This window comes from Urocitellus parryii, chromosome 12, assembly GCF_045843805.1.
Source record: "Urocitellus parryii isolate mUroPar1 chromosome 12, mUroPar1.hap1, whole genome shotgun sequence".
Taxonomy (NCBI): Eukaryota; Metazoa; Chordata; class Mammalia; order Rodentia; family Sciuridae; genus Urocitellus; species Urocitellus parryii.
The window spans coordinates 33,230,570-33,253,825 of NC_135542.1; the positions used below are offsets into that span (position 1 = coordinate 33,230,570).

At 55.9% G+C, this 23,256-nt stretch overlaps 1 protein-coding gene across 1 annotated transcript in view; it reads left to right on the forward strand.

The window, feature by feature from the left end:
* Trappc12 (trafficking protein particle complex subunit 12) overlaps positions 1-13,610 on the forward strand; it is a 59,808-nt gene extending 46,198 nt beyond the window's left edge. Inside the window, exons 7-12 of the mRNA XM_026411224.2 lie at positions 3,605-3,677; positions 6,278-6,351; positions 11,061-11,159; positions 12,095-12,195; positions 12,741-12,828; positions 13,068-13,610. Of these exons, the coding sequence (XP_026267009.1) occupies positions 3,605-3,677; positions 6,278-6,351; positions 11,061-11,159; positions 12,095-12,195; positions 12,741-12,828; positions 13,068-13,310 (678 nt within the window). The 3' untranslated portion in view covers positions 13,311-13,610. The remainder of the gene's footprint in view (positions 1-3,604; positions 3,678-6,277; positions 6,352-11,060; positions 11,160-12,094; positions 12,196-12,740; positions 12,829-13,067) is intronic.
* The last annotated feature ends 9,646 nt before the right edge of the window (positions 13,611-23,256 follow it).

Genomic DNA, 23,256 nt, shown 5'->3' on the forward strand with positions numbered 1-23,256 from the left:
GGTCCTGAAGTATTTCCCCTATGATTTCTTCTAGCTTTGTGTCTCATGTGTAGCTCTCTGGCCCGTTTTGAGTTGTTTTTCATGTTTTCATTAATGCACTGAGGTGTACATAAGAGCACGAGCATCTTAACATGTCCGTCCCTGCATGGCTCGTCGTTTGCTCCATCGCAGCCCTGGTGCCTTCACTGACCCCCCTCCTCCACCCTGTCACCTTCCTCTGCTGATTTCCTCTGCTGATTTGTGAAGGGAGTTGTTTTCATATCTGCTTTCTTAGCAGTCTTGTTATTGATGTATTAAAAGGCTCCTGAAGCCAGGTACTATAACACATGCCTGTAATCCCAACAGTTCAGGAGGCTGAGCCGAGAGGACTGCAAGTTCAAAGCTACCCTCAGCAACTTAGTGAGGCCCTAAACAACTCAGTGAGACCCTGTCTCTAAATAAAATACAAAAAGGGTCGGGGATGGGCTCAGTGGTTAAGCATCCCTGAGTTCACTATCCAGTACCAAAAAAAAAAAAAAAACAATGTTGCTGACTTTTACACATTGATTTTGTATCCTGCAACATTAGGGCCAATAGCAGAAGTAATACTAAGAAGGAAGTTTACAGCAAAACACCACTACCAGAAAGAGAAAGCTTCAAAAAAACCTAACAGTGCATCTTGAAGACCTAGAAATGTTGTATTAAATGTTTATTTGTATTTTGATGAGCCTTTAGATTTTTCTATATTTATTCATAAAATCTGCAGATAGGAATACTTTGGCTTCCTATTTGTATGCTTCTGTTTCTTTTTCTTGCCTTATTGCTCTGGCTAAAACTTCCAGTACTATTTGAATAAAAGCATTGTCTTCTTCTAGACCTTGGAGATGTTCTCAGCTCTTGCGCATTAAGTATGATAGTGGCCCTAAACTTGGTTCTGTTTTGGTAGATTGTAAGTGTCAGAAGTCTGCTCATTTCTTCTAGGTCTTTCAGTCTGTTAGCCTAGAGTTGCTCATGACAATCTCTACTGATATCAGTGTCTCAGTTGTAATGCCTCCTCACCTTTATTTCTTTGGATCTTTTCTTCTTAGCTAAAGATTTGTCAGTTTTGTTTATCTTATTTAAAAACCACTCATTATTTCATGGTCTTTTGTATTTTTCAGTCTGAGTTTGGCTTACTTCTGCTCTCTGTCACTTCTTTCCTAATGTTGATTTTGGCTTTAGTTCTCTTCATTTTCTAGGTCCTAAGATGCACTGTTTTTATTTGAAATCTCTCTTCTTGGTAGTGTTTTGCTGTAAACTTCCTTCTTAGTATTACTTTTGCTGTTGACCCTAAGTTTAGGTTCATTCTTTCCATTTTCATTTGTTTCCAGAAAGTTTTAAATGTTCCTTTAGATTTATATATTCAGTGACATTGTTCAATAACGTGTTAAGTGACTGTGTGTATTCTGAAGTTTCTTCTGTTAGTTTTTGATCTAGTAGTCAGAGAAGACCATGACATTTTGATTCACTTTGATCTCTGAGACTTGTTTTGTAGCCTGATGCATGGTGTCTCCTGGAGAACACTGCATGTGCTGAGGAGAACCACTCCATCACTAGGAAATGATCCGCAAATGTCCCTTCAAGGTGCAGCAGCTTAGCTCGCTACAGACAGGCTGTGTGTTGCCCTCGTGTACAGAAGTGGCCTTTGCTGGCCCATGCACTGCTGCTCAGCAGTGCAGAGGGATGGCTGTGGTCACTCTCAGTGTAGAGGTGGCCTTTGCTGGTCAGTGCACTGCTGCTCAGCAGTGCAGAAGGCTAGCTGTGGTCACTCTCGGTGTAGAGGTGGCCTTTGCTGGTCAGTGTACTGTTGCTCAGCAGTACAGAGGGCTGGCTTTGGTCACTCTCAGTGTAGAGGTGGCCTTTGGTGGCCAATGTGCTGTTGCTCAGCAATGCAAAAGGCTGGCTCTGGCCACTCTCATGTGTATAGGTGGCCCTTCTTGCGCATGTGTCTTTGCTCAGCAGTGCAAGGGCTGGCTCTGGCAGCTCTGCAAGCTGCTGACTGTGAACCAGGGTTTCTGATGGGTCCCGTGGTGTGCACTTCTGATCTGGAGGGGACCTGTAGACAGCTTTCATTCAACAGTGCCCTAACATGGGAAGCAGTGCTGAGGACCAGACACCCGAGGCAAACGGCCCACTGTCATGGCTGAGCCTCCCCTGTGCTCACACACTTCTGCAGCCTGGGCCTCTGCACACCGCGAAGAGCCTTGCCGGCGTCCCCCTACCTGGCATGTGGGCTCCTCGCAGAGGGCAGCTGTAGCTCCCTCTCGACCTCAGTGCCCTCCCCACTCTGTGGACAGGCACCAGCAAATGAAGCTGACTCTCCAAAAGGAGGACAGGAGAGCAGCGGGAGTGCCCTCCTGCTCTGCTCCTGCTGGTCTGGTGGAGCTTCTGTTCTGGGCGCCTCTTGGCCTCTGTGGCGCAGGATCCTCCTCCCAGCATCTGCCCATCGGGGCTGCCCCTCTTTTCCCTGAAGCCCACTGGAACACAGGGCTCATAGGCACAGGGCTCCCCTCAGGTCTGGGGGTCAGCAGAGTGCAGTGGTGAGCTGTGGTGTCGGGGCAGGCGGGGCTGTCGCCGGCCTCTGCTGAGCCACCTGCCTCAGCACTGCCCTCCACCTTTGCTTTTGCCCTCCACGCAGAGCTTCCTCCCCCCTGCCCAGGATCACTGAACTGGTGGCCCTAATCCTAGTGGCACTGGCCATCTGCATGGTCAGGGTTCCACTGGGCTCCTTCCCTCCCTTCCTGGGCTTCCTCTCCACCAGCGCAAGGGATTGCAACTACACAGCAGCCCTGAGGCTCCCTGTCGGCCTGTGGTCTCGTGACCCCCTCAGAAGACAGACTAGCCAGGAGACCACTGGCATGCCACAGGTCGAGGTTCACGGCCACTGCTGTCCTCTGTCACAGGCGAGCGGGCTATAGAACCATGGCTTCCTTGCTCGAGCTGGAGTGGAGGCTGGGAGGGCGGCTGGTGAGAGAAAGGGGTTTCCCCACAGTGAACGGCCTGAGGCTGCTGTCTCCCTGCTAAATAGTCTTTATTCTTAAGACTTTCTCCTGTCCTTCACCTCAAGAAAATAATAAAATCTGTACCTAAATGATAGTGGCCACAGCAACTTGTCTTTCAGTGTAAACCAAAACGTGGAAGAAGCAACCAAGAGTTATTAACCAAGCAGTACGATCTACATGAAGTGACAGCTGCACAATATTTATTTGGTACATTAAAAAAGGCCACAGCCCCTCATGGTGCCTGGGAGAATGAGACTGATATTTCCACAAAAGTTAATAATCACTCTCATGTGTCACATACTTGATGCTTTTCTTAAAAAGAAAAGCCACGTGTCCCTATGCACAATGTCTTGTGGTTTACGAGTGTCATAAACCCAAATTCCACCTTCCGCAGAGAACAGGCCCTTCTCTTTGCTGTCACCTCTGAGTGATAGTCATCATGGCCTTTGAGATGTATCCGTGTGAACATTCCTTGACAGATTGGTTTTCATCCAGAGAAATTTGCTCTACCTGGGATATATTGTGACAAGTCTAGACGCAAACTCAATTTTATGGTTTTGTTTTCCTGTTTGAAATGACTGCAGATCTTAGCCAACCTGGAGCAAGGTCTAGCTGAAGACGGGGGCATGAGCAGCGTCACACCAGAGAGCCGGCAAGGTGAGCATCTCCTCTCAGCAGAGCCGCACAGGCCCTCTCTCCCTCTTGGGACAGTCACGCAGTCACTCACTCCTTCCTCTTGGCAAGCTGAGCCCTGTGGCTGTGCTGCAGACCTGTGTGCAGATTTAGACCTGCGCCTATCCTCAGGGAAGAAGATGCACCTTAACCCACCTGTCACCCACACAGGTGACCTTCCTCCCCCAGGTGGTGGTTCTGAGAGAGCCTTGACAGAGGGCCTAGCCCAGCCTGTGGCTCAGGAGGCCTCCCATGCAGGAAGGGCACCTCACCCACCTGGGTCTGCCCCCCAGGGCAGGAGGGAGCAGGGTGGGACCAGACATGAGCCAGTGCTGCAGGAAGAGTGACTGGGGAGGTGGTCCAGGGTGCAGCCTCTGCAGGAAACAGGGTGACACCCCAGGGCTCGGGGTCACTGTGGGTGCAGATCTATATTTTGAGAAGGTCACTGCCTCGGCCTGTTTATTTGGCTTCCAGTTCTGGGGTGGGAAATGCAAGAGCTCCCAGTGGCATCTGGTCAGGCCTTCTCGCTGCGTCGTAACGTGGCAGAGGGCGGCATCACATGGAGAGGCCAAGCAAGCGCACTACTAGCCCTTCTTATAAAGCCACGAAAGCCTTCAGAGGCCCCCAGTGACTGCAAGGCCCCTTCCTGGAAACCACGAGCCGGACTGTGGGGCTGGTGTTGGCCTGTGAAGTGGGGACAGGTTCACACCTCAGCAGGTGTCCTGGCTACAGCACGCCGAGTTGATTTGTGGGGGTGAGTCTCCAGGGTGCTGCAGCGAGGCCCTCCTTCCCTCATCCCGACCCCTGCCTCCTCCCCACGGCCACCTGCTCAGTCAACTCCCAGATCCACATCACTGCTGGCTCAGGCTGATACACCTGGGCTCTCCGGAACTGCCATTAGGTGTTCACATGTGGGAAGAGAAGAGAGCTGGGGGGACCCCCTGTCGGGCCCAGGGCACTGAGCTAGGTCAGTGAGACTGGAGGCAAGAGGGACATGTGGGGAAGGGGCGTCACCCGGGGTCCCCATTGTGCCCTCCATCCTTGAGAAACCGCATGTGATTTCCTGGAGAAATCACATGTGTGGGATGTGTGGGTGGGTAGGTGTGTGCATGGTGAGGTGTGGGTGTGGTTTGTGTGTGTGGTTGTGTCTGTGTTTCCGGTGGGTGTGGGTGTGTTGTCTGTCTGGTGTGTGTGTGCCTGCGAGGCCGGCTGGGGGAGGCATCACCCTGACACCCTGCCCCTGCACTTGATGCCCCCTGGCCTTTAGAGGAGCCAGCGCGTCCAGGCAAGGTGTGTGGTCCCACTCCTGGGGCTCTCACAGGCACAACCGAGCTGGCGAGGCCTGCAGAGGGCGGCAGAGGGCAGTGAGAAGACAGGAGCTGCAGGTGTGTGGGTGCTGGAGGACGGGGCGTGGCCTGCTGGGGGCAGTACCCATGTCTCTGGGAGCTGGGGCAAGCCTGGTTCCAGGGAGCCATGATCTCAGAGGGCAGCGGTGCTGGCTGGTAGGGGAAGCCCCTGGGCCTGCCCGGAGGTGTGCCTGGGCCTGTGTCCCCCACCACCACCACTGCCCCACCCCCGCGCCATCCCGCAGCAAGCCCTTCCTGCCTTCCAGCAGCGTGGGTTCCTCTGGAGGAGTGGACTGAGCCCAGGGCAAGGCTCACTGACCAGGGGTTCTGATGACACACCCTTGCTTCTCTGGGCCTCAACCTAATTATCAGTGAAATACAAACTTTGAAGTCAGCTGAGTCCCCAGCACAGAACTCACTCCGGTGACCTCAGTATGTAAACAAAGCCATAGGCCAGCTCTCCCTCGTGCCAGAAGCCGCTATGGGGCCTCTCTAGACCCCGGAGGCCCTGGAGCCATGGAGCCCATGAGAACCATAGAAGGACAGGCCCTGGAGGTTTGGACTCAGTGGAAGGATGGCAGATGAGCAGTGGGTACAGCGGGAGAGGGCGGGCACCGGCCGTCCATGGGAGCTGGCCTTGTGCTGCTTTCACCTGTCCAGGTTTCCTCATTTACTCATTTGCTGGTTCACCCTCACAGAGCCCTGTGAAGAAAAGAGGCCAGGGATTGTTGTTTCCCTTTAAAAGATGAAGGAGCCAAGGCCTGGGAAGCTGTCCTAGGAACCAAAGCAGAGCCAGCCGGTGCAGAGCCTGGGGAGAACCTGCTTCCCTGCCACCCCTGCCACCCCTGCCTAGGGGGTGCAGGAGCCTTGTGGCCTCTCATGGCTAGCTCTTTGAGGCCCTTCCCACCAGGGCGCAGCCACAGGCAGGTTGGTGCCTTTCTGGGAGTGCTAACCTGGTGCTCCTGTTGGATTTCCAGGGCCTTTGCCTGAGCTGAGGCTAAGCTACAGCCTTTCTGCAGCGTGCATCTTCCTGGAGCCACTGAGGCCCTCCGGATGTGCCTGCTGTGCATCTTGCCTCGAGTATAACCCTCAGCAGGATGAACATTCTGGGCTGGAGTCCGTGGTGTTAGCAAGAGGGGCTTTTCAATCAGACTTCAGAAAGCCTGGCCACATAGGCCTGGCCACCACAGGCCCAACCTCTGACGAGCTGCACTCTGACGAGCTGCTCTTCTTTTGCAGCCTCCGTTCAGCTGTGGAGGTCACGTCTGGGCCGGGTGCTGTACTCCATGGCAAACTGCCTGCTCCTCATGAAGGTACGTGGCCAGCCAGCTGCGGGCGGAGCGCCGTGTGTCCAGAGGAGGGCCGGAGAGGGGCTGGTGCACTGGGCGAGAGCAGGCGATGTTCCTGAGCAGAGTCCAGCCAAGCCCCAGGCAGTTCGGTGGAGTTCAGTGACACCCTAGGGCTGAATCTGTGTCGTTTCTAGAAGGCAGGATTGATGTGGTCAATCTTAATCATACAAACATGGGTCATCCCCCTTATCTTCCTCTGAATTCCACTCAGGCAGGTTCTTTTGTTCCCGGCTTTGGTGGGTTCCTTCCATCCCCACTCAGTGTTGATTGATGCTTATGACTTCTGAGGTCAAGCAACCCCACCAACCCCACGCACCCCAAAGCTTTCCACCCGAGAACCTGTGTGGCAATCGAGGAATGCGTGGGGCCTGCCAGTCATTCCCTTCTCCCAGCCTGCTCTGCTGCACACGGCCCTCAGCCTAGGCAATAGTGCTCTTCAGTCTCTGTGTTTCAAATGCAGCCCACGACTGCTTGCCTCCACCCTGGGCACAGCCGTCCTCCACTGAGCTCTGAAGCTGCCCAGCCTTGGACTGGCAGCCACTCCAGAGCGGCACCATGAGCATCACCTGGGCTGTTCTGAGATGGGCGGCGCTCCTGCCACGCTCACGGCTCCCAGGCTCCCAGGGTCGCTCCTGGACGGGCTCTGCACTCCGGCCCCTCTTTAGCTCTGGTGTGGCAACCCCCCATTACACACAGAGGCCTCGGCAACCCTGGAGAGTGCTGCGTCCACAAGTAGCTCACCTGTCCAGGTAGGAAGGTGTGCAGCCCCAGCACCCACTCAGGGTCCCTACCTCTGTCCCTACCTTCTGCTGGTGCAGAAGGGGCAGAACATCAGCCTGCCCTCTGTGCAGTGACCTGGACACCTCCTCTGTCCACCAGCCTCGGCTTCCTCACAACACAGCAAGGGATGGCTGCCTCTGGTTCCCTCCCAGCTCTGACGTCACACAGCTCTCCCTCCCCTTTCCACACAAAGGAAAGCGTGTTTTTTGAGGAGTTCTATGGGCTTTTTCTCAGAATGGGTGTTTTCTTCTCTAAGACATTTCTGAAAAGGTGGTTGCTGTAGGGCCACTTTGTTCCTTGTTCTCCCCCTCTTTCCATTACCTTCCTTCTCGCCCTCCCCTCTAACCCTGTCAGCAGGGCCTGCTCCCTCTGAGCTGGCGTCACACCTCCCGGGAGCCCCCTGTGGGCCAGAGCGGGGTCTTGGGGGTAACTAGGCGCCCAGCACCTGGCTCCTGTCCTCTCTGCCCTCCACTTGGCAGTCTGAGCAACCACAGCGAGCCCACCCCTCCACGCCCTCGCAGGCTTCCCCCAGAGGCCTCTCAATTCTGGTTGCCAGAACAGCTTGTGCCATCACCAGTTCGCAGCACCAAAGTCCCTCTCAGTCCCTCGTGGGCTGGAACTCCAGGGGAAGGAAGTCCACTGCTGGGCTTGGACTTGCACTTTTTAAGATGCATTCATAGAAGATTGTAAAGTAAAAAGTGCTTTTCTTTGTTGTGGTGCAGTCGCAACACCACACACCAATGTAAGGCCTCTACCTATGTTGTTGGGACTCAGTACAGAACATACCATGGCTTTTCAAGAATTTTTTTAAATGACATAATTTAATTTGAAAGTTTACTGAATCTTTTTTATTTTCATGAATTTTAAAAAGGAGTGAAAAATGTTACAATTAAGGCCCATCCAGCATGCGCAGTCTGTTGCCATCTAGTGAGCCTGCTCGGTATTGCAGCAGTGGGGGTCTGGTGTCATTAAATTCTGTGCATGGGCTAACAATGAGTTATTTAATCAGCCATTTAATATTTTAAATAGCATTTCTGTTATGGTGAAGTAAATATCAATTTAACTTCTTAATGATGAGAAACCTATCTGTATGTTCCAACCCCAGGTATCTGCATACTGCGCTGTAAGGGCACATATGACATGCCCATATAACCAAGCCAGGGAAACCCCACAGTACTCAGTTTGTAAATGTCACTTCTTCTCCCTAAGCCTGTTTATGGTGCTGGGATGGAACCAGGGCCTTGAACATGCCACAGGCACTCTCCCATCAACCTATTTTACTTTGAGGCAAGGTCTTGCTAAGTTTCCCAGGCTGGCCTGGGGCCTGCTGTTTCTCTTGGTAGCCTTGAGGCCCCTGTGCTGGCAGGCCACACAGGGGCACCAGCTCACTGCCCAGCCTCTCTGGGTGCCTCCCAAGTCTACCTCCCTCCAGGTGCCCCCACTCCCCCTGTCCTGGCTTCTCACCTGTGGGAAGAACATGAATGCACTCCTTGCCCACACTCAGCCGTGACACAAAGTGTCCCTGGTCCGGAGTGGCCAGAGTCACTGTGGAAACCGTGCAGAGTCAGTTTGTCCCTGGGTGAAGTGTCCGTGTTCCTCTCAAAGCCAGACTGTGCCATCAGGGCTGAGTGGGCTCTCTGAGGAGCTCCCGTCGGCCAGGCCCCTCAGGGGCTCCGTTCCCCCACCTGGGGAGTGAGCTCAGGGCAGCTCTCCGCACAGCTCCACGCCCCGTTTAGCCCACACTGCTTCTGGGAGAAGTCGTCCTGGCAGAGCTCTCTGCCGGCCCTCCGCTGGGGTGCTGGTGCTCTCACAGTGGCCATCTTGGCAGAACACAGGTGAAGCCCGCACAGCCCAGGGACACTCGGAGGCCATACTGACCTGAGGTCAGGGTGTCAGATCAGAGTGGACACCTCCCAGCAGCACAGAGGCCCTGGGCCACAGCCCTCCCAGGAGCGGCAGAGACAGGCTTCTGGAGCCTCCCTGTCTGCCACCTGGCCTTTACCAGCCCCCAGATGGTGTGTCCCTCCTCAGCCTTGGCCTCAGCCCTCCCTAGGCCCGAGGAGCTGCTCACAGATCCACCTCTGTGGGGTCTCACCCTCTCACTCCCACTTAGAAGCGGGTCAGTCCAGCCACAGGCAGCAGCAGGCAGGGAGATGTCCTGCTGAGCAAGCCCGGGGCAAGGCCTATAGCCCTACAACTCGAGAGGCTGAAGCAGGAGGATGGCAAGTTGAAGGCCAGCCTGGACAAACTAGTGAGACCCTCTCGCTATCAAAATAGCAAGTGCCGTGGGAGCGGAGAGGGAGGCGTGTGCTGTCTGGCTCCTCGAGAGCATCTGGCCTGGAGTAAAATTAGTTTTAATGAGCTGCCAGGAAGGTACCAGCCTGGAGAGGCTCTGTTTTCTTCCTGCCAAACTGGAACTTGACTTGTCGTCTGTCTTTCTTTATAACATCCCAATTAGCAAACTAGCAACTCCAGTCCCAGTTTGAGGGAATGGAAAATGTAGAAGAATATAAAATAAAAGTACCTTCTGGGGCTTACAGTGAGTCAGCCAGGAGGCGAGTCTGTGGGTGGCCACCCTGCTGCCCACAGGAGGGAGTTCAGCACAGGCTGCCACTCGGACTCAGCCGCTCCTACTGCAGACCCCGGGGGGGGGGGGGGGGGCAGGCCTCTGTATCCCCTGTGACTGACAGCCCCGCCCAAGACCAGCTAACACCTGGAGGCGCACCCCCGCCACTCTCACAGGTCAATGGCAGACAGGCCCTGCCTGGAGGAGGGACCACGGCAGGGGCAGGGTGCCTGTTTCTCAAGACGCACAGACTCAAGAGGCACGAAGGCTGAGGTCCTATGCAGAGTGCAGATGCCAAACATGGTGGCCGCAAGGCCTCTCTCAGGGCCCCTGTGCAGTGTCTGCAATAGCAGGAGCTTCCTGGGTGCTGCGGAGAGCAGGTGGCACTCAGGTGTCCTGCTGTGGAAAAACGACTGGAATGTCAGGCTTGCTCTCCCTGCCAAGTTGACTTGTGAGTTGTTTATTTGACCGTAGGGATTTTGCCTCAATTTCTTTTTTAAAACATTTTTATTCTTTATTTTAATTAGTTATACATGATAGTAGAATGCATTTATGAACTTTCATGTGTCCTACATAAATGGGATATAATTTCCCATGTTTCTGAGTGTACATGTCGTAGAGTCACATTAGTTATGCAGTCATGTGGATACACAAAGCACAACCTCTGTTTCATTCTTCCACCCTTCCTATCCCACATCCGCTCCCGTGCCCTCCCATCACTCCCCTCTACCTAATCTATGGTAACGCTATTCTCTACTGCCCCCGCCTTACTGTGAATTAGCATCACATATTAGAGCTAACACATTTGGCCTTTGGTTTTTTGGGATTGACTTATTTCTCTTAGCATGATATTCTCCAACTCCACCCATTTACCAGCAAATGCCTTAATTTCATTCTTCTTTAAAGCTGAGTAATATTCCATTGAGTGTAGATACCACATTTTCTTTTTCCATTCATCTATTGAAGGACACCTAGGTTGGTTCCATAGTCTAGCTATTGTGAATTGAGCTGCTATAAACACTGATGTTTGCCTCAATTTCTAGTATGGGGAATATGGATTGTGTTTGGGGAATGGTGATGCTGGTCCACTCTGTAGTCTGTGAGAGAGAAAGTCAGAGATGAGCTGTTCCCTGGAAGGCAGGAGAGGGTCGCTGACCCTGTGCCCCTGAGTGACAGAAGAACATGCAACTGACTCAGCTCAGAGCCTCGCTTCAGAGCTGCACGCGTGTCCTCACTCCACGTGTGTTATGGGTAGTTGTGCTCTTCCTGATGTGCAGACTGAGAGTGGTGTCTGTAGCTCACACTGAGCTTTCGGGTCTCTCCACAGGACTACGTGCTGGCTGTGGATGCATACCGCATGGTCATCAAGTATTACCCAGAGCAGGAGCCACAGCTGCTGAGTGGCATCGGCCGCATCCTCCTGCAGGTACCTGTGCTCCCAGGGGCTCCAGGGCAGAGCCAGGCTGCCCCGCCCAAGCAGGGCCTCATTCGCAGCAAGTCTGTCAATACAAGGAATGGTTCAAAATTAGCTCAGATTGGTGTGGCCATTAAAATGGGGTTTCTTTGCGGCGGTTCTGACTTGACTGTGAAGCCACTGCCTTAGACGTGGGGAAGGAGGGGTGCTCAGAGTGAGTTGGCAGGAATTTTCACCAGAGACATTGAAGTGGAGAATGTGAGGAACTGTCCCGTTGCAATTAGTATTGAACAAACCAGAAGAAATCTTCCAGCTCAGCTCTCCAGAGCCATCCTACTGGTGCTCTGTGTTCTCAGGACAGATCAAAAGACGTGCCTAGCAGTGTTAGAGGGCAAGAGCAAGAGGTGGTGAGGGTAGAGAGCAAGAGCAAGAGGAGGCGGTCAGGGTAGAGGGTAAGAGCAAGAAGCAGTCAGGGTAGAGGGCAAGAGCAAGAGGCGGTCAGGGTAGAGGACAGCACGGGGGCTGGGGTGCCAAGGGGGTTCCAGAGTTAGATCCAGCAGGGTTGACTCTGCTGTTTTAGACAAGGATCCCAGTTGACAGACACAGGAAAGCCAGTTCGAGGCTCTATCCAAAGGCATGTGGCACTGGGTCAGTACTCAGGGCTCACAGGCAGCCTCAGCCATGGCAGATTCTTGAAAGAGCCTCAGAGAAGCCAGCCTCGGACACACATGGCCTCAGTCCCCACAGCGTGTGGCTACTGTGTTCAAACCCCACATCAAGGCAACGCCTACATTTCTGCAGTCTCTAGAACGGCTTTATGTCAGCCCTTCTGGAGGAAGTGGAAGAAGCATGGCGTGGCCTACAGGCTCTTTGGCCTGTGTTGTGTATGTGGGGGTAGCTTTAATAGCTCTAATTTGTCCACTAACAAGATGGTTTTGTCTAAGCAGATTGGAGACATAAAAACAGCTGAAAAGTATTTTCAAGATGTTGAGAAAGTAACACAGAAACTGGATGGACTACAGGGTAAAATAATGGTTTTAATGAACAGGTAAATGATTTACACCGAGGATGCGTGTGTCAGCTTCCCTGCGAGCCTCTCTCCCCATTGAACGCGTCCCTCTCCAGCTCCACCATCCCCGAGCTGAGGCCCAGAGTCCGGGCCTGGAGGCACACTGGTGTCTTCTAGAACGGCAGCCATAAAAACGAAGTGTTTCCTTCAAAGTACTGCTCGTGTGGCCCTGTTTCCACACTGTCCCTGGCACACCCACTGTGGGGACCTGTCCTAGTCCCTAAGAACCATTTTCGTGAGTGAAATGTGGCAGCTTTGGGTGCGTGTGTTCATTAGGATGAACCTGCAGCCAGTAAAAAGCCTACGGGAAGTCAGAAGTGGACATGGGGCAGGGCAGGGGCTAGTTTTCTCAGCAGGTTTCTAGGTTCAGTTACAGCTAGCCAGCACGTGCAGTGTGGTCCACAGCCGGGAGGGCACAGCCTCCGTCTGAGCAGGGGCTCCCTAAAGAGCAAGTGCTCCTGTCCCTGGTGCATGTCTGAGGCCATCGTGCGAGGGCTCCCTGCTCCCCTGTGCTTGTGTTACAGAGCCTTCCTTTACCTCGGCCAGAACAACTTTGCGGAAGCCCATAGATTCTTCACAGAGATTTTGAGGATGGAACCCACAAATGCAGTGGTAAGAATCCCAAGAACAGACCTAGGACACACAGAGCCTCAATGTCTTGGGGACTAAGAAGTGGGCATCCTGGCAAACCCAGGCCCTCGACTCTGTGGGACTGCTGGCACCAGGCACCTGCAGAGGGCCCTGGGCCCTGGGTGGTGTGAAGCAGGGGTCTAGGCTCTGCCGGGGCCCAAGGTAGCAGTGGGAGCCGACGGCGGGTGACCTGCTGCCTCTGCATGTCTCCTGTCCCTCAGGCCAACAACAATGCGGCTGTGTGTCTGCTTTACCTGGGCAAACTCAAGGATTCCCTGCGGCAGCTGGAGGCCATGGTCCAGCAGGACCCCAAGCACTACCTGCATGAGAGCGTGCTCTTCAACCTGACCACCATGTATGAGCTGGAGTCCTCGCGGAGCGTGCAGAAGAAGCAGAGCCTGCTCGAGGCCGTCGCGGGCAAGGAAGGGGACAGCTTCAACACACAGTGCCTCAAGCTGGCCTAGGCCCACCAGGGCAGGGTGTCCTGGCCCACACCAGTGACCTCTGTGCACTGTGAACACCGGGCACACATGCTGCTGCCACTCTGCCAGGCTCAGTGCCGCCTTGTGCACCCAGGGCCACCGTCAAACCAGACGGCTGCGCCATTGGCCGACCTCCAGCCCCACAGTGCTGTGTGCCCACAAGGGGCCCCGGCTTCTTCCTGGAGGCTGCCCTCTTCAGTACTCGTTGTAAGCCTCCCAGAGAAGAGCTGGAAGGTGTGATGGCAGCTGTTCTCATGGGAGGGTTGAATAAATCACGGTCCAAATGCAGCAGCTCCAGTCCCCTGTCTGCCTCGGCCCTCCCGCAGGCTTCACCCCCCACCCCCACCCCCACCCTCCCCCTGCTGCCTGCCGGCGGGCCTTGGCTACCTTGTGTTTGGTAACGCGATGGCGGGAGAGGGCAAGGCACTGGCTACCTTTGGGAGGGGTGGGTAAGGAGCCCAGGTGCAGACTCCAGCAGACGGGCAGAGCTCTCGGGACCAGGCCCTGGGCACCCTGCACTTGGGCCTGAGAGCCAGGGCCTGTTCCTTAGACTCCACTCTGAAGAACTTAAAATTCTACACTTCACCAACCGACTTCCTTTAAGTCTCTAGTTTTTCTAATACACTTTAAAATAGAATAGCTTAAATACTCTGATTTAAACATTTATTGCACAAAACAATGTTTCTATTCACAGTACAGTGGAAAGATGCAGCCTCTGCCAGGCACCCAGTCCCAAGGTGTTGGTTCAGATGGATTAATACACATTCAAATAGGAGAAGGGCTGGGCTGGGGCTCAGCAGTGGTGGAGCGCACGCTCGATCGCCTACACATGCGGGGCACTGGGTTCGATCCTCAGCACCTCATATAAATAAAATAAAGGTGCCGTGGTCCACATACAACTAAAAAAGTACTTTAAAAAATTCAAGAGGCAGACAAGAGAATCATTGAACACGAGTGTGGCCTGAAAATTTTTCTCTATAATAAGAGGAAAAACAAGCCAGTGCACCTGTCCTCCCAACCACTCAGGAAGCCAAGGCAGGAGCATCACTTGAGCCCTGAAGGTCAAGTCCAGCTTAGGCACAGGTGAGACCCTGTCTTTGTTTCTAAGAAGCCCAAAGGCCTTCCCCGTGAAGTTTTCCTTCAGTCTGGCTTCGGGGATGAGAGATGGCGCTTCTCTTCCCCGAGTCTGGGAATCTCCTGGGGTCACAGAACCACGTGGTGGAAGCAGATGGATGGGACAGGCTCCCACTAGACTCGAGCCAAGCAGCAGGGAAAAGGTCAAGGTTCCGTCCATCAAGCCGCCTCCCTGTGAGCAGAGGCACTCGGGTCAGAGCCGCCGCTGCCCCTGATGTCGGGCTATCACGCCTTCCCCCTGAGCGCTCCCATATGACCGAGTCCTGGGTCAGTCCACGTTCCCCCAAGAGGAAGGGTTAGCTCAGGGACCTCAAGTGGGAGTCCCTGGGCCAGCAGCAGCCGTGGCCCCAGAGACTTCCCAGAAAGGCTTCCAGCATGTGGACCTGGGCCTGGCTGCGCTCCAGGTCCCCCGGCCCCCCAGGCTCCCAGTGTTGTGCAAGCTGGGAACCCAGTCACTGCTGTGCAGGTGAGGCAGTTTGGCATGTGCTCAAAATGGAGAGCTGATGGCAAGTGTCGGTTACGGGTGGAGTACTCCGGTGTAGGCCCAGCCGCTGTCCACACTGCCTGAGGGCCACAGCCTTGGGATGGCCTGGGGGCCTCCTCTCCCACTCCCAGCCATCTCTCTGTGTTCCCCCAGTCACACCTGCCTGTCCTCTGTGTGACCCCACAGCTGGCATCCTGCCTCCCCTTTGTTCTGGCCACTGTGCCACTCCACTGATCACGGGAGAAGCGATCCACAACAGGCTTCTCGGACCATGGCACCTGCCTAGAAACGCTCTCCGAGCATGCTCCGCATCTGTTTCTTTTCCTTTTTTGGCTTGTTGGGAACCCAGGCTGCTCTACCACTGGGCTACATCCCAGCCCCTTTTATTTTGAGGCAGGGTCTTGAACTTGCAGTGCTCCCACCTTGCCTCCCCTGGACATCACGGGCACTGCTCAAATGGAACGCGCTCCAGGAGCCCTCGGCGCTCTCCTCTGCAGTGGTGTCCGGCAGAGCTGGGTGGAGGCCCCGTCACACTTCCGCCCCTGGGCCAGGTCCACCACCACTCAAATCAGGCCAGGGCTTGGGCCCACTTCACCAGCACCAGGGATGGGGGATCCTGGGGGAAACCTCGGTGTGCCCACCCCTCTCCCAAAGACTTGCACAAGCCAGTAAGGAAAGCTCTGGGAGCCCAGGTCTTCGCCCACCCGGGTCCTGGAGCGGGCCTGAGCGCCCACACTTGAGGCTGGGCCCACACTGTCTTTGCCACGCAGTCTTCTTTGCCTTGCTCTGCTGTCACAGCTCCTTGAAAATGTGGAGGCCACCCCGGAGCTGCAGACAGACACGGGCCCCCTGGCCAGCCTGCTTGCCTCTCCTGGAACAGCGTCTCGCACATAGAGTGCCCCCAAGAAGCTCTGGAGTGAAAGTCCCACTCGCAGTGCACTGGCACAGGAGTGTGCAGCTGGGACCACGGGACCAGCTGGGAAGTCCTGCTGGGTGAGTCCCATAGCCCCACTAAGCTGTCCCTCCTGTGGGGCAGAGGCGGTGGGTCACAGCTTCTCGACTGGCCTCCTCATCCCCACCCCTGCCTCCCCTGAGGCCATGCCCCCTCAGCTCGCATTCCTCCCCAGCTCCCCATCAGAGAGGGCCGTCGAGCTCCCGGCTGCCCCCCAGTCTCAGGCCTGTGAAATCTGTCCCTTGCCATCCGTCTGCCTCCTGCCACCGCCACCCCCGACTCTGTTCAGTCATCAGCCCTGTCTGCCGGGCAGGTCTGCATTTGCTCTTCCTGTCCCTGGAAAGCTATCCACCTAGTGTCATGAACCAAACTGTCCCCACAAAACTCGTGTATTGAAGCCCTGCTGCCACATGAGTGTATTTGAGTAGAAGGGCTTTTAAGAGGTGACCAATGTTAATGAGGACACAAGGTGCCCATGACCTGGGCACAGCCCTGCTAAGCTCCATTTCCGGAGGACTGGCCTGTGCTGGGAGGACTGTAGCTACGCCCCACACCCCAATTCCTTGGGTGCACCCAGCTGAGCCCCCTTCTGCAGCACCTGGCCTAAGCTGGAAGGCAGAGGGATGCACCCCCTCACCAGGCCCCGCCCAGCTGAGCCCCATCCTGCGGCCTGTGCTGGAAGACTGCAGGGTCTCACTGCAGTGCTCAGGGCAGGTGCGTACATGTCACACACTCCTCCTAGATGAACAGGCAGTGCCCGTGTCCTTTAGCTCCAGGTGCTGCATAGGATGACAGCACAGGACATCTCAAAAGAGAGCCAGGGGCCCGGAGGCAGGGAGCTGAGTGGACGCAGGCGTCTTGGCCAGCGTGGGCTGCAGAAACCAACACAGCAACAGGGTGGCTTCAACCCCAGAGCACAGGCTCTCAAGTTCTGCAGGCTGAAGTCTGGGGCAGAGACTGGGAGCTGGGCTCTCCTCAGCCCTTCCTGGCTGACAGAGGGCGCCCTCTGACTGTGCCCTCAGTGGAGTCTCCTGTGTGCGCACATCACTGGCGGCCGCCCCTCATCAGCCACAGTCCCACAGGGTTGGGGTCCCGCCCTGCCCCACTGGCAGGTCTCCCAGCAAGCCAGGCGCTCCAGAGTGGGGGCTCAGCCAGGCGACACCAGGTGGAAGGGGTGCAGGACGTCCACCACTTGGCCTCCTGCCAGCGCACGCTCTCCAAGGCTGGGAGAGAAAACAGCGTGTGCGTTTCTGGAACAGGATGGGGCAAGAGGAACCCGTAAAACGGTGACAGCTGGGGATGGTTTTGTTGATCACTTACTACGTGTTGCTAAGAGAAGTCTGTGCAGTACTGAAGCCGTCCTGTCGAGGGACTTTTACGATATGGAAAAACTCAGTTTTAAAACTCCTACACACTGATGCAGACAGGACTGTGATGCAAGAATGTGCCCGAGGTGCGGGGGGCCAGTGGGGGCAGAAGTGCACCGAGGAGACGCGGCACGGCCTGCTGGCTGGGCATGCGGACAGCCGACTCGGCCAGGAGCAGGTTGGGGCGAGAGGCAGGGCTCAGGTGTGTAAGGTGGATCCACACCCGTCAGTAAGTCTTTCCTTCTGCACATCGACGTCTAGAGGCACTTAACGCCAGGCCCAGGGCTGTGGCGGCCGCCTGGTGGGCAGTGGGCCTTGGCCCTTCCCTCCACTCCCTGCAGGGCCACAGGACACACCTGTGCTCCATGGTGTAGAGCCCGGCTCCCAGGCCACACCTGGCCAGCCTCTGCCAGCTCCCTGAAGTGCCACACAGCCAGGACCTGCGCACCAGCACCCACAGGGAAACGCAGCAGGCCAGCCTCTGCCATCCCGGGGTGGCCTTGCACCCGGATCCTGCCCCATCCCGAGGCAGTCTGCAGTGAGTGCAGGTCACTGTGTCACCAAGTGACAACCATTCTGAGTTCACAGCACCAGTGCCACATGATGAGCCAGGGTGTGCACGGGGTACCTCACCACCATTGCTGCAGGTGGACACTGTCCTGTGACAAGCCAGGGTGTCACCCTCATGCCACAGCTGCAGGTGGACACTGTCTGGGCCTCTCATTTCCTACACAGTCACGCTCTCCCCTCCTTATTCAGGGTGGTGGTGGATCCTCCGTGAGCCAGGCGCCGAGACCGTGGTGGCTGAACTCTGGAATTCGCACCCAAGCTCTGGGCCGTTTACAGCTTCAAGGAAAGCAGAGCAGCCTCTGCCCCGCTGCACTGGAAGGGAGAGCAGGCCCAGCTCAAGTCCTGATGCTCTGACCCACGCTGTCCTTTAATACAGGACTGGCCGGGTTCGGGTCACGCCTGTAGTCAGAGCCGCACAGGAGGCTGAAGTAGGAGGTCACCAGTTCCAGACCAGCCTGGTAACTTAGCGAGACTTTAGAAGCAAACCTACAAGGACTGGGTGAGCTCTGTGTTGAACACCCTGGGTTCCATCCCCGGCAGGGCAAAAACCAGCACAACACCACGTCCCTGAAACACCCGCTCCGATCCCAGGCACCCGCCCAAGTCAGGAGACCAGCAAGGGCAGACCCAGACCCGGTGTCCAGATACCGTCTGGAAGGACGCTGACCCCCTCGGGTGCGCCACAGGCAGGCAGACCGGCGCCCTCTGTGGGAGCTGCCTCTGGCAGCACAACTGCGCCCACCATGTTGGTCACACGGAGAAAAAGCAAACTTTCAGTGCTGCTGCTTCTGCACCGGGGTCATGAGCCGCTCCCCGCGGGAGGGGGAGGGACGGCAGAGCAGAGCACTGGGGAGGGGTGTGCTTTGCAACCAGCGGCCCTGGGCCGAGTCCTGAGGCTTCAGAGTGCAGCTTCCCAGCCACTCCCACTGGGCTCCCGGGAGCATTCTCCACAACCTCAGGTCCAATCCCCCACCTCCAGGTGTCTTCCTGGCTCTCGGCCACCTGTCCCACGGTCCTGGCCTGCCTGGCTGTGATCTAGGCAGGACCTGACCATCTGGTGTGTGAGCAGCCACGCCTCAGGGTCTGACAGCCGAGCGCAGCTGAGCTGGCCTCCGAGTTATGAGGACCTGGTTCCCACTGCCTTCTGAAAAGCTGGACAGACCTGAAGAAGGAATGGGGGATATTTACCTAGTTATTTAAGGATGAGGGAAAGAATGAAGACCAACTGCAGGAAAACCTGACGGTGTCCACCTCTCAGCCCATCAAGGGCACCGAGGCCTTGCTTGTCCCCATAGGAGAAGCACAGTGGCAAGGTTAAAGGTCCTGTCCTGCCCAGGAGCCCACTGTGTATCTGCTTCTGCTCTCTACTGGGTGCCTGTGGGGCATGCAGATGACTCCCAAGGTGACTCGCGCTGCAGCCACTGTACCCAGCTGCACTCCCAGCCTGGTGCCAGCTCTCCAGAGGCAAATGCTCAGTGAATGAACAGCCACAAAGGGACCTGACCAGGGAATGAGGGGAGAACAACCTGAGGCATCTGGGAAGGCTGGTGGGCAGGGCCATGCACCTTGGCTGGGCTCTGGGCTTCCATGGGTGGCCTCAACAGTGTCACACACCTGGACCTCTCCCTGATACCATGGTGACAAATGGCTCTCTTCTGCCCCAGAAAGTGCCATGGGCCTCACTCTGGATTCCGAAAGCACAGGGCAATCAGGGCACACACCACAGCTCCAAGAGCCCCTTCCAGCAGGGTCCTCGGCTGTCTCCAGGCCAAGGAGCAGGGCCAAGGCACCCCGTGGGACTTGGCGGGCAAAGAGGTGGGTGCAGAGCAGCACCTCAGTGGAGTCCCCGCCGACAGGCAGAGGGCCACTGCATGGCTGCCTCTCACTTTCTACCTTTGGTGGTTTTCCTGGAGACGCTCTAAACCCCGCTGCAGGCCTCCAGGATGATAAGCCCTCGGGGCCGAGCACAGCACCAGGCCAGACGTTCTGCCCCCCTCCATCCTCCTGACAGCTCTAGGACAGTGGATGTTTAAATGTCCTGGAATTAAGTTTTCCTTGTGTAAATCATAAAACTATGTGAGCTTTCTAAAACATGACACACTTCCAATAGAAAACAGATTTAAAAAAAAAAAAGACTTTTCAAGATCATACCTGAACTTAATATTCTAAATCTGCACGGCAAGAAACAGATCCATAGAATAGGACAGACAGCAGAATACATCAGACACTAGAAAGGCAATTTGTCAATCAATGGAAGGGTAACTGATGTGATACAGCAATCTGTATACGGGGTAAAATTGGGAGTTCATAACCCACTTGAATCAAACTGTGAAATATGATGTATTAAGAACTATGTAATGTTTTGAACGACCAACAATAAAAAAAAAAAAAAAGAAACAGATCCATCAGACATCCACCTGCCCACCCACACACCCACCCTCCCACCCTCAGTGGCCCCTACCCACCACCCAAGTCATACTGAATCCCACCACATGCCAGGCTCTGGGAAATGTGCAAAACCCTGATCCTGGCAAATTACTCCCAGTCCCACTGTCGCCTGTCCATCACAGGTGACGAGTTTTGCCTTCAGGTTGCGTCAGAGCGCCAGTCTACAGGACAGAGCCATGCACTTTGCAAACCACCGGGTGAGCCTTGTATAAGCTAAAGGGCTTCACTTCAGCTGTCAAAGTCATATTTTTGGAATGAAATGTCGGCTGGGGTGCAGCTCAGTGGCAGAGTGCATGCTCAGCACACGAGGCCCTGGGTTTAATAAGAACCCAAAGCAAAGAAAATGAAAAATGTCTGGTGCTGCAGACTTTGCCATGTAATTAGGAAAAAACAGCCCCACCCACAGAAGTAGGTCACCTCCCTGGAGAGGCACTGGGATTCCAAAGTGACTGATCACCTGCCTCCTGGGAGAAGGTAGGAGGCCACAGACGCCCACATGCCCTGCACACTATCCCTGGTCCTCAGCCCCAGGACACTGTCCAGGGCTCACAGACAGCAGTGTGGGGACAGGTGGACGGCTGCCAGAGCAGGGCAGGGCACCACCACCTACCTGGGAAAAGTGTGGCTTCCTGCAGGCCAGCAGCCTGCCGGGACTCAGGCTGGCACTGCCCAGCACAGGTTTGCAGTTCTACTGTCAGAAAGCTGCAATCCACACCGTCCTCGCGAGGACCGACTACTTCTGAGGAAGCTGAAACGCTATCTGGCTCACAGACTTTTGGATTTAAAAAAGACTATTTCCTCCAAGTCCAAGGAATAGCCAGTTGGGCTAAAGACAGGTGAGCTCCATGGGGGCCAGGAGGAGAGGAGCAGTGCTGGTGGGCACAGGGGCCAGCGTGGGAGCCCTGAGAGCGTTTGCTGAATCCCACCAGAAGCCACATGACTGATCAGGAGCGGGATGTGAGCGGTGCACCTGGACACAGTGAGCGCCTCCGTTTGCCCAGATCCACACTTTTATTTTGAAGATCTTTAATGCAAGTACTGAATTCGGCAGCTGTGGGTCTGTGGGTGTGCAGTGCCTAGACTGCAGCTCTCTCCGGCTCCCACCCTTGCTCCGGCTTCCAAGACCCCCACCTCCGCTCCACAGCTGCAAGAGGCCTGTTCAGCCTTCTAGGAGCTGGGAGTTGGGCTTCACAGCTGACGGGGAGTGCTTCCCTGCTCGTTTATGTTGTTTCTGCCTTTGTCGAGTGCTGGGATGGACCCTGGGGCCTCAGGCAGCATGCAGGCAAGCGCTCCACCACGAGTCTCACTTGGTTGCTGAGGCTACCCTCGACTTGCCATCCTCCTGACTCAGCCTCCTAAGTTGTGACCAGTGTGTGCTACTAGCCTGGGTTACTGCCATTTTTAATGAGCTCCCACAGTGACAATCACTGAGGCATCTGGCTGAGTCGACCGTGTGTCCACAGCAGCAGCTTCTTGGGACAGCAGAGTAGCTGCTACTTCGTCTCCAGCTTCTCTTCTGACCAATACGGAGGAAGAAGTGGACAGCAAGGAGTGAAGAGCAGAGCAGGGCTAGGCCAGGCGAGGCAGCGGCGGACGGCAGAGACAAAGGGCTGGAAAGGCAGGGCTTCCCAGAGGCAAGGTGCACTGGCCCAGCACCTGGGCTTCTCAGAGACAGCACTGCAGGGCCCACTGCCGCCGCCCTTCCCAGCCGGCCTGCGCACTCCTCTAAAATGCAAAGAGACCTGCCCAAGGCCACACCCTGAGCACAGCCCAGGCACAAACACTGCGTACCTTCCAACAGGTGCACTGACCAACACCTGTCCAGATGCGCCCTGCTCAGCAAGCCAGGGTGTCCTTCCAGAGGGGCAGCCTCGAACGAGACAATAGCAGTGGCTCCACTGGGACTTGGGGCTGGGTCTCAGGAACACCGCCAGCCGCGCGGAGGCAACTGGAGCTGCAGATGGGTTTCGTGGCCCTGAGAGGGGGCGTGAAGGAACCAGAGACGGCCTGCTGCAGGACGGCTTCAGAGGAGACCCCGGACACTGAGCTCAGCGAGACAGCGACTCCCTGCTTCGGGAGGCTTCAGCCGAGTGCTCTGAACATCCCGCTGGGCTCAGTGGTGGAGCCTGCAGTCCGGCTCCTTGGGAGGCTGAGGCAGGAGGCGCATGTGAGCACGGGAGTTCGAGGCCAGCCTGGGCCACACCGCAAGGCCCCTCTCGAGGGAAAGACAAGCAGCAGCATCTGAGCCGCACACAGGGCTGCACTGAAGAGGCAGGAGCGCAGGAAGCCAGTCAGAGACCCTACCCGAGGCTCCACTTCCACAGATTCTGGAACACTCCCTGGCGTGGCTGGCATGGGCAGGGAGGGGCAGGGGGGACGGGCACCTCCTGGCTGGTGAGACTGCCCAGAACCCTGACTGAGGGCGTGTCACACAGCTGTAGCCTGCCCGAGAGCACTGTGACAACGCAGACACAGGGGAAAGTGAGATGTGACCAGGCTCACGGGGCCCTGGCTCCTAGGGCTGGCAGAAGTCTGCCACCCGCCTCCGTCTTCCCGAAGCCTGAGGAGCCACAGAGGACAGGAGGAAAACATGTCCCATGTACGATGACCATTAGAAATCCATCCACAGAAACAGCTCCAGCAGACCAGCCCTGGTTCTGGCCACGGAAACCCATCTACAGCTCGAGCGGCCTCTGCCCGCGGAGGAGAGCCCCACACCAGGTGCGGGTGATGAAGGGTGATGGGCACGAAGTCTGCCTCCAGTTAAAACAGGAGCTCAGGATGAGCCACCATGTTCCAACCACAGGGAGACTGCGGGGTCTCCGTGATCGGGATCTCAGAGCTGGCGGAACCTAGAAGCCTCACACTGGGAAACAGCAACACGGTCAGTCTGTGAGCTAACCACACACCCAGGGTCTCACAGCGAATTCAAACGCACGATCATGAGCCAGGCAAACCCACACCACTCAGAGG